The 21,157-nt window shown below is 37.8% G+C and overlaps 1 protein-coding gene across 1 annotated transcript in view; it reads left to right on the forward strand.

Moving 5' to 3' along the window:
• The window catches only part of LOC126235648 (dynein axonemal heavy chain 3), a 1,245,905-nt gene that overhangs the window by 730,153 nt on the left and 494,595 nt on the right, over window positions 1-21,157 (forward strand). The window contains exon 40 of the mRNA XM_049944362.1: window positions 4,833-4,973. Coding sequence (XP_049800319.1) covers window positions 4,833-4,973 — 141 coding nt within the window. The remainder of the gene's footprint in view (window positions 1-4,832; window positions 4,974-21,157) is intronic.

A 21,157-nucleotide genomic window follows, 5' to 3' on the forward strand; every position in this document is an offset into this window, starting at 1 on the left:
AATTGAAATGGGGAAATAAGAAATTTATGGCACAACTCAAGTAAAAGTGGGGATAAGTTGATAAGACACATCTTGAGATATGAGTAAGCTGTGAGTTTGGTAATGGATGGATGTATGGAGGGGAAAGGGGGGGGGGCAATTAACTGTAGAGAGATGAATAGAGTAAGGAAATTCATACAGATGCAGGCTGCCATAGTTATTTGGAGATGAAGTTGTTCGCACAGGATAGAACAGCATGGCATGATAGGTTGATGGGGTCACACAGGTCAAGTCAAGTGGAGTGTGTGCTAACATCCCTTTCCTGTCGTGCTGATATAATGGTGATGTAGATGGTTTCAACACGCCACCTCATGAACAAACAGAAAAAAAACCCACAGTAGTATTACATAGAGACAATACTTACATCATGAAACATATAGTGCCCATATGATGAAAATGCTTCTCTTTATTCAAACTTCCCTCTCCTACAGACTTTGGACGACAAATTCTTGCAATACAAAATGGTCCCATGTAGTAATGATGGCATTTCTTCATTTCATCCTTTACTGTCATAGATTTCATGTCAGTTTTAACAAGTAGATAGTGACCCTCTTTATAGTTAATTGGTTGAATTAATTTATAATGAACCAGTGTTCTAGCCAGTTTTCTACATCTGCAATGGCATCTTCTGCCTTTTTACTTCTTATATCTCTTGATGATCACTGATTAATTGCTTCAAAAAAATATTGTGTGTGTGTGTGTGTGTGTGTGTGTGTGTGTGTGTGTGTGTGTGTGAGAGAGAGAGAGAGAGAGAGAGAGAGAGAGAGAGAGAGAGAGAGAGAGAGAGACAGACAGAGGTGTGGCTCTTTTTTTTCTCCAAATTGCATTTTCAAAGCTTAAAAGCTTTTGTATCCAGTCCTAATGACACTTACATAATAGATTCTTAACAATATACACAATTCTCTTATAGTCTGTTTTGAAACTGAATTACCGTTTGATATTAAGACATGCCAAACTTGTTGCTCCTGAAAGAACTCATTTCAGAAGTCTAAGGTTGTGAAGCGTTGACTGGACAAAACATATTCACAAAAGACTCATATTTTAATTTCTTAACAATAATTTTTCTGGTTGTTTGACATAGGAGAAATATGTAATGCATCACCAACGCATGGCATTTTTTCAGAGAGACTGAACTATGCCATTGTTAGAAACCTCTCTAAGAAAGGTGACAGGAAACATGTCAGTAACTACTGACCTGTGTCACTATTGACATCATTTTACAAAATTCTTGAGAAGGTGATGTATTCTAGCAACAATAATACCCTCAGCAAATCACAGTTTGTATTTTAGAACAGTTGTTGTACTGAGGATACCATTTACATGTTCACACAACAAATTTTGCGAGCACCAGATAACCTATCTAAGGCATTTGACTGTGTAATTAACAATATTCTCCTAGATAAATTGAAGTTTTATGGGATTGATGGTATAGCCAACCAATGGATAATGTCATATCTAAACAAAGGAATGCAAAAAGCTATTATTAGTTGCTCAACCAATGCAGTTCATGGACATTATTCTGACTGGAGAGAAATCACATGTGGGGTTCCCCATGATGGAGTCTTAGGTCCGCTATAGTTCCTCATATATGTACACATGTATATGATCTTCCATTTAATATGCAACATGCAGTATTAGTGGCATTTGAATATGAGATTAGTATTGCAACAAATCCAAGCATACATACAGAGACAGAAGAAATGGTAAACAGTGTTCCTAAAATTGTAATAAACGGGTGGTAACTTCAGAATTCTTAGGTGTCCATATAGATGAGATTTTAAACTGGAAAAGCATATTTTGGAATCCCTAAAACAATTTAGTTCAGCTACTGTCATAATTAGAATCACTGCAAATCTTGGGGAGAGACAAATCAGTGAGTTCACATATTTTGCATGTTGTCATGCAATAATGTGATATGGAATAAAGTTCTGGGGCAACTCATCTTTAAGAAAGAAAGTCTTCATTGCTGAAAAATATGGTCAAAGGATAATATGTGGTGCTCACCATCTTGCGGACGTCTTTTTAATAACCTTGGGATTCTGACTACTGCTTCACAGTAGATTTTTTTTCTCATGACATTTTTTGTACATAATCCACTGCAGTTCAAAAGGAACATGATGACCACTCCCTATTCCATAGAAGAATTTCTGTTATTGTAATGTCTAAAAGGATAGGAATTAGTAATTCAGAAACTTGTATCACAGCAAGATCCATTTGCACTACTACTAGTAATAATAATTGTATAATAAATGCTAACATCCTTGTAAAAAAAACACACACACATACACACACAGGAGAGGGGTGGTGGAGGGGGGGGGGGGGGGGGGAGATATAAATAAATTCGTATGAAAAGTAAGCTTTATTATATTTTTGAAACCTGACTACACAGTTATCTACACTGACCCCACATGTTTCCCCTATTAAAACAAAGTTTACAGTCCCAAGAATGAAGAGGAAGTAAGAAAGCTGCCTAATGCAAGGTGTTTGGAAAGATGCTGTGTGCTTACAACATATGTTGAAAATGACATCCATGGTTGTCTATACAAGTCTGAACCCACTTAATTTTATTGGAAAACACTTTCTGCAGGTCTGATTGTGATATACTTCTCACCTATGGAGTTATTTAAATTTTTATGTCTCTAAAGTGTATGTGGGGCATTGTGTTATGCTACAGATTTTGCTACTGCCCAAAGACAAAGTCTGGTGGAGTAATGTTCAGTGAGGGAGGGCTCCATAGGTTTTTCAAGATGACACGTTCCTCAGAAAACTCATCCAGGTGACACACAGTGTTTTTAGCTGTGTGTGCAGTAGTGTCATCTTGCTGAAACCATGAGTAGCGTATCTTGTCTTGCTTCAATTGGCCAATGAAATTATTTATCATTAAACAGTAAAGTACACTGTTCATGTTTTCTTCAAAAAATAAAAGTCCGATACTCCACGCACACTCCAGTTGTATGATCATGGAATAGCATTTAAAGTACAGCACGAAAATTCTCAGTTGACCATAATCATGTATTTTGTATGTGAACATGACCATTGAGGTGGGATCAGACATTGTCTGTATATAGAGTGACATCAGGAATATCAATGGTATTATCTCAGTCAAAGGCATAAACCATTTGCAGTAACAGATTCACTTTTCATCATCTGCATCTTTCAGTTCAATTTATATGGGAACAGTTTCAATATTTGCCTGACTGCTTTATGTGTGGTTGCACACCTGATATTTTTTCCCTGCACAATGATTTTGCTGAGGTCTGTTGCATACAGTCAGAAATATCCAACAATTGCTGTTCATTTAATTTAGGAGGTCTTCCAGTTTGCTCAGCATCTAAAATAGCCTGTCTCTTGAAATTAAAGTAAGTCAACCAACAATGTTACAATGAGATACAGATGTTTCCAGGAATTTTTCAACAAGTGCCTCCTGCACAAAATCTGTGTCTTTATTGGCTTGTTGAAACACATGTTTATCAAGAAAAATACATAACTAAGTTGAAATTACAATAATTTATAAACAAATTGAACATGTAAACACTACTCATCACATTCAATAGCTTTCATCATTAAGCCAAACATCTAAATGTTATGCAATGTAGAATAAATTAAACACAGTCATGTATCTGTTCTGCAACTTTATACTTCCAATGTAACCTTCATCCATAGCTCATAGTCTAGTGCACAACAACTTTCTTAACACACAGTATAATACTATGTGTAAGAAATTTTCATTTTTCTTGTAGGGGAAAAATGGCTTCATTATACCATTACCTGTAAGAACTTCCCACATTCCTTGATTTACAGTGGTGCAGATCAGAGCCAAATAAAAAATAAATTAAAAAATGCCATTAAGCTTTTGGCTCTCACTCTCATACTAATGTAAAAATTATAAGAACAATTAGATTTTAGTTGCAACTCCTAATTATCCTGAAGCCACCCCAAAAACCTACTGTGATTTATTGTTATTAGAATGAATTTCTGTTGAGTCTAATAAAAGGTATCTTCAATTACAATTGTGGGTTCCATTATAAGCTCTCATGTCAAAGAGTTTTGGATGTTATATGTGCTTAGAAAACAGTTTCTTAGAACTGTGCAGTAAAAGAGTGAAATCGATAAATGAATATGCAAAAATGTAAAATATAAATGTAAATGTAAAATGTTAAGCAAAGTAACTATATATGGTTATTTGGCTGCAATTTTATTAAATAAAAGAAACAGTTTCTTATGTACTGTGTTCGACATCAGTGGAGCATTGATGGGTAACGTGCTCCGCGGCCAACGGGCTCATTTGAGTTAAACCTAGTTGCACATATGTCAGATGTACTTGAAAGACATATCTCAACTAGATCAGCACTTCCCACAGATTTTTCAGATCTGGAAAATTTGCCTATGGAAGAATGCCAAATTGTTCCTCAGTATCTCATCATTGGTCGTATGGAATCCGTGCCACATTGTTGTAGGTGGTGTTGACCATTTTGTTTGGCTATGCACATCATTAAGAAATAACAATTATATGGCTGCATCACCATAATCATTTCCCGTGATTTACAGAAATGGTCCTTTATGTCTAGAGTAATATAGAAAATCATTATAGTTATTATATTATTATTATTATTATTATTATTATTATTATATTAATATTATACTGTACCTGGATAACTGCTACTGATAATTACAGACATTACTCTGTTTAAGTGTACCTAAGTGTCCTCACCAGGGTATGTTCGGTTGTTTCTGCAGTTCCAGACAGTGCTGTAAGCTACAGTCATTACTTATGTTGTTGTTTTTTTTCCCAGGTTTACTGCTTGGCCAGAGGATGCACTAGAAAAAGTTGCTAAGATGTTCCTCAAACAAATGAATCTTGGAAAAGAGATACAGTCAGCTTGTGTTATTATGTGTAAACATTTCCATACCAGTGTTACTGACACGTCTGAGAGGTATCAGTAGTACTTACAATGTTAATAGCATGCTTGTGGACTTTGTTTTATATTTCATGTCTTATGTTATGTTAGTTATGTCATTATAGTTATGTTTCTGTTTGCTGTTTCTCTGGATCTGGATATCTGAACCACACAGTAAGTTGGCAAATATCCCACCATTAGGTAATTAAACCAAGACAAACTGATTCCCCCTCTTTGAAAGTTACAATTTAGAAAAATGGCTAGAGATACCTTTAACAGTGCTCCCTCAAATGGAATAACAAAGCAGTTACATGATCTTGTAACACATCAGGATGAATAACTCTAAATTTTCTAGTACTGAGGTTGCAATCTAATTTCCACACAAAGTGTCAGTTTGACAACATGCAGTGTAAAATTATAAACAACTCTAGAAAACAAGTTGGTGCAACTTTACCAGCCACTGTTGTGAAGAGAATAAGAACCAGATGACATGGAAATTATTTGGTTGTAGATTTTATTTTATCTTCTGGCAATGAATAAAGTGGGATACTGTGGAGAAACTTTTAGCCCTTGGCTATTTATCTCAAACTAAAAATAAAATTAATCCAGTCTTCTTGTACATGGCAGTCTTAACCAAACCAAAGCACTGGAAATAAAATTACTTAGTACCTGCTGTTGTTTTGTGGCCTTCAGTCCAGAGATTGGTTTGATGCAGCTCTCCATGCCACTCTATCCTGTGCAAGCTTCTTCATCTCCCAGTACCTACTGCAACCTACATCCTTCTGACTCTGCTTAGTGTATTTCTCTCTTGGTCTCCCTCTACAATTTGTACCCTCCACGCTGCCCTACAATGCTGAACTGGTTATCCCTTGATACTTCAGAACATGTCCTACCAACCGATCCTTTCTTCTAGTCAAGTTGTGCCACAAATTTATCTTCTCCCCCAATTCTATTCAATACCTCCTCATTAGTTATGTGATCCACCCATCTAATCTTCAACATTCTTTTGTAGAGTTTCTATTGGATCATTAAGCTTTCCCCTTACTGAAAGAGGAAAATCAATAAGAGCAGTTCATACAGATCATTAATCAATGGAAACCTTTCCCCTTACTGAAAGAGGAAAATCAATACGAACAGTTCATACAGACCACAATGACACAAGGGAGTTAAATGAGGTCTTACAAAGATAACATGACAAGTGCCATAACCCAGTTGCCCAGAAACTTCACTCAGTGGAATAGGAGCCAAAATATGGTGACACGTTTCTCGGCTTATCCGTAGATAATTAACTGTTTCTCAGAAGTTTTTGACATAATTCAGATGCCTTTAAGTGTGTGGTAAGTTCAACGCAACTGAATAAGTGTCATACATTTATTATATAATACGTGTGTGTGTATGGTTTTTTTTTTTTTTTTTTCTTCAGGGGTAACATTCCTTTTAAATTCTCATATTCCTAAATTTCATTCTTACATCAGCTCTTAATTGTTACATTTTATTGTAATGTTTATTCTTCAGGAAGATTTGGTGCATACCTTTGGATGATACCAGTCATAGAAACATTTTAAACATAGAAATTCTGAACACTATGAGTATGGTGCGAAGGCAAGTTTGTGCAGCAACATTTCTTTGTATAAAGCTCACTCTGGAAAGAAACGTCCTTAACATTGCTGAAGATTTAACTCATTGGCAAATGGATCACATTTCAGAAAAATGACACTTGCAACTGATTATGAATCGAGATATACACTACTGGCCATTAAAATTGCTACACCAAGAAGAAATGCAGATGATAAACGGGTATTCCTTGGACAAATATATTATACTAGAACTTAAATGTGATCACATTTTCACGCAATTTGGGTGCATAGATCCTGAGAAATCAGTACCCAGAACAACTGCCTCTGGCCGTAATAACGGCCTTGATACGCCTGGGCATTGAGTCAAACAGAGCTTGGATGGCGTGTACAGATACAGCTGCCCATGCAGCTTCAACACGATACCACAGTGCATCAAGAGTAGTGACTGGCGTGTTGTGATGAGCCAGTTGCTCAGCCACCATTGACCAGACGTTTTCAATTGGTGAGAGATCTGGAGAATGTGCTGGCCAGGGCAGCAGTCGAACATTTTCTGTATCCAGAAAAGCCTGTACAGGACCTGCAACATTGGTTCGTGCATTATCCTGCTGAAATGTAGGGTTTCGCAGGGATCTAATGAAGGGTAGAGACACGGGTCGTAACACATCTGAAATGTAGTGTCCACTATTCAAAGTGCCATCAATGCGAACAAGAGGTGACCGAGACGTGTAACAAATGGCACCCCATACCATCACGCCGGGTGATACGACAGTATGGCGATGACGAATACACGCTTCCAATGTGCGTTCACCGTGATGTCGCCAAACACGGGTGCGACCATCATGATACTGTAAACAGAACTTGGATTCATCCGAAAAAATGATGTTTTGCCATTCGTGCACCCAGGTTTGTCGTTGAGTACACCATCGCAGGCGTTCCTGTCTGTGATGCAGCGTCAAGGGTAACCGCAGCCATGGTATCCGAGATGATAGTCATTGCTGCTGCAAACGTCATCCATACTGTTCGTGCAGATGGTTGTTGTCTTGCAAACGTCCCCATCTGTTGACTCAGGGATCGAGACGTGGCTGCATGATCCGTTACAGCCATGCGGATAAGATGCTGTCATCTCGACTGCTAGTGATACGAGACCATTGGGATCCAGCACGGTGTTCCGTATTACCCTCCTGAACCCACTGATTCCATATTCTGCCAACAGTCATTGCATCTCAACCAATGCCAGCAGCAATGTCGCGATACGATAAACCACAATCGCAATAGGCTACAATCTGACCTTTATCAAAGTCGGAAACGTGATGGTATGCATTTCTCCTCCTTACACGAGGCATAACAACAATGTTTCATCAGGCATTGCCGGTCAACTGCTGTTTGTGTATGAGAAATCGATTGGAAACTTTCCTCACGTCAGCATGTTGTAGGTGTTGCCACCGGCGCCAACCTGGTGTGAATGCTCTGAAAAGCTAATCATTTGCATATCACAGCATCTTCTTCCTGTTGGTTAAGTTTCGCGTCTGTAGCACATCATCTTTGTGGTGTAGCAATTTTAATGGCCAGTAGTGTACTACAGGAATTTCATCAAACACAATTGCAAATAATGTTTCCATTCATTTATTGTTTATTCTTTTTTGAATAATTCATTCAGCAGACATGCAAATAGTAGATAAATAAGGACAATGCCATTTAAATTACATTGGAAAACATTTGTGTAGTTATCTTCTATGGACATGGATACATAAATGAAAAATAAAAATAAAAATTATAATTATAATCGGGTTTCAAACATGGGGCACAAAAGTTTGAAGCCATGATGCTAGCCATCATGCTGTCACTTCAGTTGGACTGTTTACTCACTAAAAGGCACATAAAGTACTTTGGAAACCTTAAGCCCTATTTTCTCAAAAACAGTCATATATTTACAGATAAGCTTATTTTCATCCCTCTTCCACTGAGAAAAGTTTCTGAGAAATTGGGCTATGGTAGTTGCTGTGTTCTCCTCATTAGAGCTCAGTGATGTACTGTCATCTCATGCCTTTATACATTCTGTTCCGTAGATCCCATAAAAAATAACAACCTTCAGGGATGTGATATGAGTCAAGGTGTACACAAATATGAGAAAAAACACCTTAGAAATTTCATTTGTATATTGTATCTGTCATATTCTGCAGGGGCATTTAATTGTCCAATTTTCATTTGGTGTGTATGTCATTGTTTTTTTTTATTCCAAATTCCTTCTGATGTATTGTCATATTTTGCTGAGGCATTTAGCTGTCCCATTTTGATTTGTTGTGTATGTCATTGTTTTTTTATTCCAAATTCCTTCTTATTTACAGAACTGTGACTTTGCATGAACAGAATTCTAGACCATTGTCCATATGAATTCTCTGCAAGTGTACTCCGATGTTGTTTTTCCATTTGAATTTTCCATTTCTTGAATTCTGGAAGCAATTAATCCTTATTTCTTAAGAAATGCATGAATATGTACATTCTATCATTGTCCATGATACTCATTAAATGTCTGTTGCCTACAAAACTTGAAACAGCAGTAGGTCCCATGAGATTACTATGAACAAGTTCTAAGGCCATTCTTCATTCCTTCAAATCTTGTGTTACAGTTTTCATCAAAAGTCTTCATGTCAATTTACCTGCCAAACAACAATCACACAGGTTTATTTCACATTTTCAGAATCTGTCCTGGAACTGATTCCTTTCTTATCACGTCGTTTATCTAATGCTTATTGACATATATTTTTCAACAGGTCTGTAGGGCTGGTGATTTTATGTTACTTCATTATTTCTCAATATGTTTATTGACCTGTCAGCTGCGCATGGCTTCATATTTATGTAATATAAATGACCATTCTGCTTAGTCTTAATGTCCGGTTTCTGTAAATGAGAACACTCACATTTGTCACCAGTTGCTTCGCTCGTCACAGCACATTTTTCTGTATGTGCCTATTTTATGTATGTGTACCTTAGAATTTATGTAAAGTATTCCCAGACAGGTTGTGTTTGCGTTCAAAGATGTCATTTCCTCTGACTAAGCACGTCACATAGTTTTACCATTTAATGTATTAGTTATTATACTTGTACTTATGTATTTAGGTATTTCATACTTTTAATTTACATTCTTGGTATTGTTTGGCGATTAAGTTTTTCTTTAATACATACTTCAATTTTGTCCTTTCTGTGTACACATTTTACAAACCACATGATACTGACTCAACATTCTTTGAGCTGTCAGGCTCACACTCTTCATACGAAAAAGGCAATGGAAAAAGCATGCGAAGTTCAGAAGAACGTGAAATACCGAAGATTGGCTAAAATTTACAGACGTGCGAAATTTGGCACGGACTTCAATGCGAGATGCCTTTAATAGGTTCCACAACAAAACATTGTCTCGAAATTTGGTAGAAAATCTGAAGAAATTCTCGTTGTATGTAAAGTACACAAGCGGCAAGACGCAGTCAATACCTTCGCTGCGCAGTGCCGATGGTACTGTTACCGACGACTGTGTCGCTAAAGCGGAGTTATTGAACGCAGTTTTCCGAAATTGCTTCAAGAGGGAAGATGAATGGAATATTCCAGAATTTGAAACACGAAAAGCTGCTAGCATGAGTTTCTTAGAAGTAGATTCCTTAGGGGTTGCGAAGCAACTCAATTCGCTTGATACGGGCAAGTCTTCAGGTCCAGATTGTATACCAATTAGGTTCCTTTCAGATTACGCTGATACAATAGCTCCCTACTTAGCACTCATATACAACCGCTCGCTCACCGATAGATCTGTACCTACAGATTGGAAAATTGTGCAGGTCGCACCAGTGTTTAAGAAGGGTTGTAGGAGTAATCCATCTAACTACAGACCTACATCATTGACGTCGGTTTGCAGTAGGGTTTTGGAGCATATACTGTATTCAAACATTATGAATCACCTCGAAGGAAATGATCTATTGATACGTAATCAGCATGGTTTCAGAAAATATCGTTCTTGTGCAACACAGCTAGCTCTTTATTCGCACGAAGTAATGGCCGCTATTGACAGGGGATCTGAAGTTGATTCCGTATTTCTAGATTTCCGGAAAGCTTTTGACACCATTCCTCACAAGCAACTTCTAATCAATCTGCGGGCCTATGGGGTATCGTCTCAGTTGTGCGACTGGATTCGTGATTTCCTGTGAGGAAGGTTGCAGTTCGTAGTAATAGACAACAAATCATCGAGTAAAACTGAAGTGATATCAGGTGTTCCCCAGGGAAGCGTCCTGGGGCCTCTGCTGTTCCTGATCTATATAAATGACCTGGGTGACAATCTGAGCAGTTCTGTTAGGTTATTCGCAGATGATGCTGTAATTTACCGTTTAGTAAGGTCATCCGAAGACCAGTATCAGTTGCAAAGCGATTTAGAAAAGATTGCTGTATGGTGTGGCAGGTGGCAGTTGACGCTAAATAAGGAAAAGTGTGAGGTGATCCACATGAGTTCCAAAAGAAATCCATTGTAATTCGATTACTCGATAAATAGTACAATTCTCAAGGCTGTCAATTCAACTAAGTACCTGGGTGTTAAAATTATGAACAACTTCAGTTGGAAAGACCACATAGATAATATTGTGGGGAAGGCGAGCCAATGGTTGCGTTTCATTGGCAGGACACTTAGAAGATGCAACAAGTCCACTAAAGGCACAGCTTACACTACACTCGTTCGTCCTCTGTTAGAATATTGCTGCGCGGTGTGGGATCCTTACCAGTTGGGATTGACGGAGGACATCAAAAGGGTGCAAAAAAGGGCAGCTCATTTTGTATTATCACGTATTAGGGGAGAGAGTGTGGCAGATATGATACGCGAATTGGGATGGAAGTCATTACAGCAAAGATGTTTTTCGTCGCGGCGAGGTCTATTTACGAAATTTCAGTCGCCAACTTTCTTTTCCTAATGCAAAAATATTTTGTTGAGCCCAACCTACATAGGTAGGAATGATCATCAAAATAAAATAAGAGAAATCAGAGCTCGAACAGAAAGGTTTAGGTGTTCGTTTTTCCCGCGCGCCGTTCGGGAGTGGAATGGTAGAGAGATAGTATGATTGTGGTTCGACGAACCCTCTGCCGAGCACTTAAATGTGAATTGCAGAGTAGTCATGTAGATGTAGCTGCAGATGTAGATACGTCTGCACCTTTGTTGCTTTGCCACCATTGTGACCCGTGCGCCACGTCTGTTGCCTACGTGAGATTTTGACTTTAATGTTTATAGTGGATGTTATTTTTACTATTGTATCAACTGTTTGTAGTTATTTTATCAACTTTTGCACTTATGCTCACATGGAGTATGGAACGGTGGATAGATTTATACCACCACATTTATTTTGTTTTACTGCTGGAAACTATGTTCCCACATGTCAGAATTTAATTTTGTTGAGTGGGTTGCAATATCCAACATAAGTAACTTTAAATTTTTGTTTTAAATGCTTTGTTAATTTTGTGACCATAGCATATTTATTTGGTGACTGATTGGCATCTGAATGCTTGAGAAGTGTCAAAATTGCAGTTGGAATAAACAATATTTTAAGAGCTGACAGTGGAGTGAAACCACCCAGGAGTTTCACTATGGCTGTGGACCAAGCTCTGGATGTTATGTGGGTAGTGTAAGCAGCCAAGGGTGGGGAGGGCATGATGAGAGGAAGTGAAGGTTCTGCTTTGTGGCTGGACAATGAGCATGTGTGGGATGGTACATGACTGGAGAGACAAGACATGTGAAATGTGGTTTTGCACTCTGTGGTGGAGATAATGTTGCTCTGTGAAAGCCTCAGTGAGATTAATGGCATACTTGGAGAAGAGCTGTTCATCATTGCAGATGGGATGATTATATGAGGGGAGAGGTACTGATGGCATCATCTGTTCTGTGGACGTCGACATTGAGGACAGTGGTTCATTAGACTGAGGAGGACCACATGATGCAAAGAGAGGATGAGGTATTGAGGTTCTGGAGGAATGTTGCTTGGGTGTCCTGAACCTCACCCCATTTTTTATGCTTTTAGTCCACATCAGGAAACTGTCATCAGTGAGTCTTATCTAGGTGAGGATTTTAGATTCTGGAATGCCTTTGGATTGCCCATGAAAAGGTTGCATAGGGTATTGTCATGCAGGTGCCCATGGCTGTACCACAGATTTGTTCGTAGGTGATGCTATCGAACAATCCTCAATCAGTAATAAAGGACAGATCAGACCCTCGCATCATGAGTTGTGAATGTGAATTAATCTTCTCCAGCTCATTTCTCTATCCTCCACAAGGAAGGAGCTGTTACCACAGTACTGAAAGCGAGGACAGTCTATGTACTTCTATAACTGTCTATAAGCAAGTACTGAAATTTCACCTCCTGGAGGTAAGAAGTGACCTCCAGTTCTTTTCAATTATCAGGTTTTTCTGCACTTCTGTGATGCTCTGCCATGGTTCATATAAACCTTTAACATTCTTGCTGCCGTTCTTTGTATACATTCAGTATATTTATTTAGTCTTAATGTGGTACAGATCCCACATGCACGTGCAGTATTTTAAAATGGGATGTACAAATGATTTTCTAGCAGTTTCCATTGTAAGCTGACTGCATTTTCTCATTATCCTGCCAATGGTTTGAAGTGTTTTATCTGCCTTATCTGTGACTGAGCCTACATCTTCATTCCATTTTATATTCCTACTACTTACCGCAACCACCCCACAAGTGAGTTGACTGAATGTATGCTGTAGTCATTTTGTAGTAATACCCTAGACAATTTCAGAGAAAACAGTAATTTGGCGAAAAGATTCGTATGGATACGGAAAGCCAAACACCATCCAGAAATGCAAAAGAGAGGAAAAGAAAGCACCGAACCAAAAGAATTGCCAGTAGTAAGTAAATGAAACCTGAATCAAAAACTGAGAGAACAACATAGAACAATCAAAATATCCATGGGTGTGCTGCCGGTCTATAGTGTCCAACGAGCACAATATTTCGGCGATCATACATGTCGCCATCATCAGGTGAACTGACGGACTGAGCTCCTGTGAACGAGCCGGCATGGAGATCCGTACGCTATGGCTGCTCAGAGGGAACTGGGTTCGGTCACGGCGGCCGATTTAAATACTCTCCGCCCGCGGCGCGCTCCCTCCGCCGTCCGCGCCCCGCGCCACAGTCGCACAGTGGAAGAGATTGCGACGGCGTCTGAGATGACGTCGGTGTGATGGCTCTGTCTGCCGTGGTCGGCACAACTATACGTTTGCTCGATTTACTCTTGATTAACCCAATCGCTGGTTCCAAAGCCTTGCTAAGATTGTAGCCACAGTCATGGTCTGAACATTTAAATGTAACTGCCAATCTTTGCACAACTTTGAAGCCTTTTTGAGATCTGGTTGGATATTTGATTACAGACAAGACTTCATTATAAAAAATTGCTACTCTGTTATGGCAGCTAGACAGGTAATACTCCCACACACGCATCCCAAGTGATGGGTAGAGGAGCCCTCACTGGCTCGACAGTGGATCTGAGCGAAATGAAGTAGTGCTCACAGACTGAACACTCTCTGAAACTCGGGAATTTGCAATTTCGGTTGTAAGAATGAAATGAAGAAATTTCATTTCACCATTTTGGAGTTCAAGGAACTTCTGAATGCATGATGGAAACATCTCAGAGAAGTACTATTTCAAGAGGTGTACTGAAAAGTAAACATTGTAATAAGTATATTCAAGTGGACAGTAGGCCATCACTTACATTCCTCCAAGCCGTGCTTGATCAATGTTAAGTTCTATTTAGTAATTCTTTGTGTGGGTAGAGCCCTTTTTCCTTACTCCTGTTTAAGTATGCTAACTTACAGGCTCTTGGATGAGGGATTTTTGATATAACAAATTGCCCTGTGTACAGTAGTTGCTTCTCGCAGTTCAACTTACCATAATTTGTCGATTTTGTATGGGTGATAAGCAGTAGTTGTTGTGCCACATGGAACTCCACAGTGCATCCTAATTTCTTATCATACAACTGTTTTCTGTACTCTGCCTTTCCTTCAATGCTAAATGCCCGCACATTTTCTCCTCTTCCAATATTTCCTTCCAAGGGACCTTGGATAAAGATTTTTCCAATTGTCTACTTGTCTTCTGAAGCCAGTTGAGCTGGAATGGAGTAACATATTTGATCCACCTTGTGTGTTTGTGAGGGGAGTAATTCCGGATAAATCTGTTAAATTCCTTAAATTATCTCCCTATGGGATGTGCTTCTGGGTGAAACTTGGATACAAGACTGAATGGCTGATTTTTAAAAGGTACCTAAGTCACTTTTTCATAGTTTCGAGAAAAACAAAGAAAATTTATTTTCTCTTTTGTGGTGTTAAATGCTACACTGGTAAAATTTCATATTAGAATATACACATATATCTACAGTTAGATACATTTCTGATGCATTATGCCTAATAGGAAACCAGAAAAAAATATTTTACCTTGCTGACTTAGGTCCCTCTTTTAACACATTATAAAATGTAAAGCATAGTTTTACTTGAAAGTAATCCAGGTTTTTATTAAATAAAGAGTAATATCTGTTAGCTCATATTACACACACAGTTCTTTAATAGCCAAAGAATATTATTACATTACATTGACATGGTTTTCAAACATTATTTGTTATCATCGAGAGAAACATCAGCTACTAGCCACTGTGAAAGTTGATCATAAAAGCTTTTGTGTTTTTCTGCAATATACAGCATTTTTTTCTGTTTTCAAGTCTTCAGTTCTTTTAGGTATTTTTCCTTCTGGATAAGCTCCTTGACAAAGTAAATATACTTCGTTAGTCTTTTTTAGGGTAAAGGTATTCAGTATTTGAAAACCAGATGCACTTATGTACTCACTTCTTTTTACGAAACCCTTGCATCCATATGAGTACTCAAAATAACGATATTTGGAAATATGAAACTGCACCCTTTCATTTCTTGGGAGGTGTCTGGTTTCAAGAGAGACTGTTGACTACTTATGATAAGTAGGTTGCCAAGTGGAACACCCAGTGATCACTTGTCTTTTGACCTGGCTAATAGTCCCTGGATGTTTTTCTCAGCAGTAGCTATAAGCTCACAAAAAAAAAAAAAAAAAAAAAAAAAAAAAAAAAAAAAAAAAAAAAAAAAAAAAAAAAAACAACAGTTTAATCCTTTTAAACCTGTATCTATCGATTAGGTCAAGAGAAGCTCTTGACAATGTGTGATTCTTGTTTTGCCTGGACAATTATCTGAAAATAGGTATAGCTCGGTAACTGTCTCTGGCACATGATGTTTAATGTAGTCCAACAGGAATGGATCACACAAATGAGAACAAGATGTTCGTTAAGGGAATCATAACTGGTGATGAGATGCGGGTCTATAGTTATAGTGGTGAGACCACTGTTCAGTCTTCGCAATAGGTTGGGAAAGGCTCTCCAAACCAAAGGAAGCTCGTCAGGTCAAGTCAGATGTCAAAGCCATGCTGATAGTTTTCTTTGACTTTGAAGGATTAGTTAATAATGACCTCATGCCACAAGGACAAACTGTTAATCGATGGTACAATCGGGACGCGTTGCAACGCCTGCGAGGCAATGTGATAGCAGGCTGAAATGTGGCGAGACAATTCGTGGCTCCTGCATAGTGACAATGCACCTGCACAGTCATCCCTGATGGTGTGTGATTAGTTTTAAAAAACTAAATGACTGTGCTACCTCATCCTCTGTATTCTACAGACCTGGCCCATATGGACTTTTTTTATTTCTAAAGTTGTCTTATAAGGACAAAGACTTGCAACAGCAGACAAGATAAAAGAAAATTTACAGATGGCACTTTGTACAATCGAGCAAGAGGCTTACCATGATTGTTTCCGGAAGTGCAAACAGTGTTGGGAGCAGTGTATCAATTGTGGAGGAGAGTATTTCAAAAGAGACCATGCACTATAAGTAAAAGGTAAACATAGAAAAATTTTGTGGATAAAGTCCCAGAATTTTTTGAAAAGACCTCATATCTTGTTTCAAGCATTAAAGATCTCAGCAGAGATAAAAAATTTTAAGAAATTATTTTTTCGTTTCTGTCATAACAAATTTCTACAATTTGTTCCCTTTTATCAGCAAGTTACAATTTGTAAAAACAGAATTAGTAATTTTTTATTTTTTGTCTGCAAAGTTTTAAAAATTTGTATCTGTGATTTACACTACTAAAGAAGTAACTTGTAATTAATTATGCATATTGTATTAGTTACCAATATAAAGTTTTGATAAAAAGGCTATTTTAGTCTCAAATGTAATAAAAACATAACATGGAAAAAATTTGTCTTGTAAAACCTTGAACTGGTGTAAGGCAAAATAATGGCCTTGTGCCATTGCTTGCTGACCCAAGAACTCAGATTGAGATAAAAAAACTCAAATGTCAAACACAGCTGTCTAACTTTTCACACGATTTAGCAATGTTTTCCGAAGATATTGATACAGCAATTGAGCAGATCAACCTGTTGAAACAGATGCTGGATTACAGACTTCTTTTGAGAATATAGAATTCATAACAAACATTAAAAATTCCACAATATTCCTTAGTACAACACATGGTAGCATCAATGGAGAGAATAATTTTAAGTATTTAGGGGAAATAATACATCCAAACAGCCTACATAAAGAAACAAACAAAAACAGAGCCCACAAAACAGTAATGACTCATTAATTAATGAAGGAAATTTTCACTAAAAATCTCAGTCTCAGTAAAAATGAAAATCAAACACTACAACACTGTCATAAAATAAGAGTGCCTTTATGCAGTGAAATGTTGAGTCCTCATAAAAGAGGAAAAAAAAAAACTAAAGGAAGGTATTATGTGATATACTCAGCCCAAGAAAAGTTAGAAGTATGTGGAAGAAAAGTAATGATGAAATCTACGCCCAAACTGAAAAACAACCTGATACTCTTGAGAAAAGGAGAATATCATTTTCTGTTCATTTGGTTTGAATGAACTTAGAAAGACTGACTAAAAAAAAATATTTGAAGTTTTGACACAAATGAGAATTAAACCCGAGCAGTACTTCTGTGTATTCCTTAGTGAAGTAACATTTGAAAACAGTTTACCATTTTTCCATTCCTTGTTCCAGTGACTATACTGTGTTGATAAAATGTTTCCCATTATTATCTTAACTGAAAACATGCTCATTCTAGGCTTACAGCCAATCAGTCAGAACTCATGATTACAACAGTGTATAAAATCTTAGAATGTTGTATTGCATTTAAAAAGCCAAATTTTTATGTAACTGGGTGATTACTTTGCTTTATCAAAACACTTCCCAGTTATTTTTCTAGGCTGAAGTTCCAAATTTTCCTGAACCATCTTTTGTGTAAGTTTTAGAGTACTATTTTACTGGGTATTAAAATCTATGGAGGCAACGGCCTTGCCACAGTGGATACACCGGTTCCCGTGAGATCACCGAAGTTAAGCGCTGTCGGGCGTGGCCGGCGCTTGGATGGGTCACCATCCCGCCGCCACGTGCTGTTGCCATTTTTCGGGGTGCACTCAGCCTCGTGATGCCAATTGAGGAGCTACTCGACCGAATAGTAGCGGCTCCGGTCAAAGAAAACCGTCATAACGACCGGGAGAGCGGTGTGCTGACCCCATGCCCCTCCTATCCGCATCCTCACCTGAGGATGATACGGCGGTCGGATGGTCCCGATGGGTCGCTTGCGGCCTGTAGACGGAGTTACGTACGTATTAAAATCTATGGAGAAGAAATAAAAACTTCGAGGTTTGCTGCTGACATTGTAATTCTGTCAGAGACAGCAAAGGACTTGGAAGAGCAGTTGAATGGAATGGACAGTGCCTTGAAAGGAGGGTATAAGATGAACATCAACAAAAGCAAAACGAGGATAATGTCATTGTTATAGATGCTGTCTCTCATTATCACTGGCTCTCACCCACTTCCACTTTCTCTTTATTCCTTTTCCACTGGTGTTCTCTCCTTCAGTCTTACAACAGCACTGTTCTCTCACAGTTTACTATGTTCCACTGTCACTGTGTCCCTCCCTCTCACACTTCTTTTACCTCCTTTACTCTTTCAATACCACAACCACTACTATGTTCCAGTATTTATGACTTCACCATCTCTTTCCCACTGCCACTGTTTCACATAAAAAGGTATGAATATGTTCACATGCCAGTATTTTTCTGATAATTTTTTAAGATTCTGAGAGAGGTAGAATGAGGCAGGTGAGTCTTTTAATAAAGAGGAGCATATTCACTTTTTTTGTGCTGGTCGGTGCATTTTTCTGCTGGTTCCTTTTTTTCTGTGCCACAACATGACATGTCACTCATGCGAAAAAAAATTGATGGGTCAGTAACATTTTGATAGTTCACTTGCGTGAAACTGAAATACCAATAAAGCAAAACTAATTTGACACCTTAGAATGGTTTTTATGTCCACAAAACTGCAAGTGCAATGTGGAGTTCCCAGAATTTTTCTCGTGACAATGGAGACATTTCACATCATAATTCTCTATGCTACATCACTTTACAAACAACATTTTTACCTGGAACTGCATTTTATGGGCACAAGTAGGGGAACTGTGAAAAACTGTCTCTTGGATACGGATAAAGATATTAACAAAATTTTCAAGTTCCTTCAACATTGGGGTCTTAGAAATATATTGTAAAAATTATGTTCATTTGTTGTGCACAGCCATCTTGGAATCAGTGACTGGAGTTTGATCTGCTACTGATTGTGAAAAAATGGTGAAAATGCTTTTTTTTTAGTGGTTCCTGAGGAACTGTCCATGAATTTTCACAAATGAATCATTCATTCATTCATTCATTTAGTCACAGGTATACCTATCAGTTTAATTAAATCATGGGGTTGTTTTTACTGAGAGTAAGTTAATTTTTACGTGCATATTTTACGTGTACGAGTAGGATAAATTTTTACATGCATATCTTACGTGTATGAGTAGGGTAAATTTAAACTTTGTATATGTAAAAAGTTTTCTGGAAAATTTTCAAGGTAGTTTGAGATCAGTATCTTATTAATATGTCCCAAAAATTTCAGCCATTTACTGTGTATAACCATCTTGGAATCCTCGGCTGGGTTTTATCCCGCTATTGATGCCAAAAATTAGTAAGGAAATACTTTTTGGGAGTTTTCTCAGGAATTGCCCATGAACTAGTGGTGCCACCATAAGTGCCATCAAACCCACTGTAGACTGCATCAAATGCAAAATGAACCAACCAATTTGCTCTGTTTACCTAAGTAGGAGGAAATGACTCTGTGTCAGACCCCTTAGCTGAACAATAAGTGCATCTCACTGTCATGCAGCGAACCTGGGTTCAGTTCCCAGCCAGATTGGAGATTTTCTACACTTGGAGACTGACTATTGTGTTGTCCTCATCATCGTTCACACGCAAGTTGCATAATGTGATCTCAACTGAAAATACTTATCAACTCAGTGGCCAAACTTCCCCAGGTGGGGGTCTCCTAGTCACCACTTTTGACCCGTCCTGTAGTATAGTGATAATAAGATGATACTTCTGTTGGGCATACAAATAGGTCCTAGCCAAAGAACTACCCTAAACACTTGATCCTTCCTTTTTATCACAAATAAAACCCAAGCTATGAGCATGGGAAAATTCTGTTTTTATGTGCAGCATTTTGGAACATATTAGTAAGCATTCTATTGCATACATTCCGATTCTCTCATGAACACACTTCAAACTGTTCTCACTGGTATGTAACCTTTATGGCAGTGGCACATCATATTTCAAACTGAGCATTCAGCTTGCTATGGTTGTTGATAAGAAGTGTGGCATTGCAAGTGTGTGGACAAATTGCTACTTTGCACTGAAATTAGTAAATAAGGCTGAATGAATATTCAGTGCTGACATATGAAACATGTTTTCAGATATGGATTCTTATTTATATTTTTATGTAATAAAAGATCTCTGCTTTAATGCAAATAACCAATTCATAGATAGGTGTCAGATTTTCATCGATATGGTACGTTTTGTCATACTCACAATTATGCAACAGGAAACAGACTTGGGGCCCCAAGAAACTGTAAACAGTTATGAAGATTCCTGAGGTTAGAAAGAATGCTGGAGGTAATAACCAATGTTGCAAAAATTAAATGCCCTTCTTCACGTTTTCTTATGTGACTTAACAACCAATTGTTTCCAAAACAAAATATTAGAATGATTTGTAATAATATGACCAAGTATTTTTATTCCTGTTTACTCCCACAAGAATTACATATAATCCCTGAGATTTCCATGAAGTGTGCAGTAAATAAAATTTATTTGTGGATCTGAGATTTGGTATGGCAGAACCTTGATTAGCTGTCATTTTTAGGAATGGGAATTGGTTGGAATGCTATAAAGGTCAGTTAATTTGAGGGGAATGCAACAACTCTTTTGAAGAGCTCAGAACTATGTCATACATAAAAGTAAGTAAAATATATATACATCTGGAAGAAAGAGAAAGAAAAACAGAAAATTTTAGACACTGAACATGTATTTTAAAAAGTGTAAATTGGTTTTCATTTCTCTCCTTTAACCCTTGACTTTGCAACTGCAACATGCCACTTATTGCCCAACAATATGTGCATAGCTGTAATGGTTGGATGCTGTCCCAAATGTTTGAAAGGAACATG

This window comes from Schistocerca nitens, chromosome 2 (assembly GCF_023898315.1).
Source record: "Schistocerca nitens isolate TAMUIC-IGC-003100 chromosome 2, iqSchNite1.1, whole genome shotgun sequence".
NCBI classification, from domain to species: Eukaryota; Metazoa; Arthropoda; class Insecta; order Orthoptera; family Acrididae; genus Schistocerca; species Schistocerca nitens.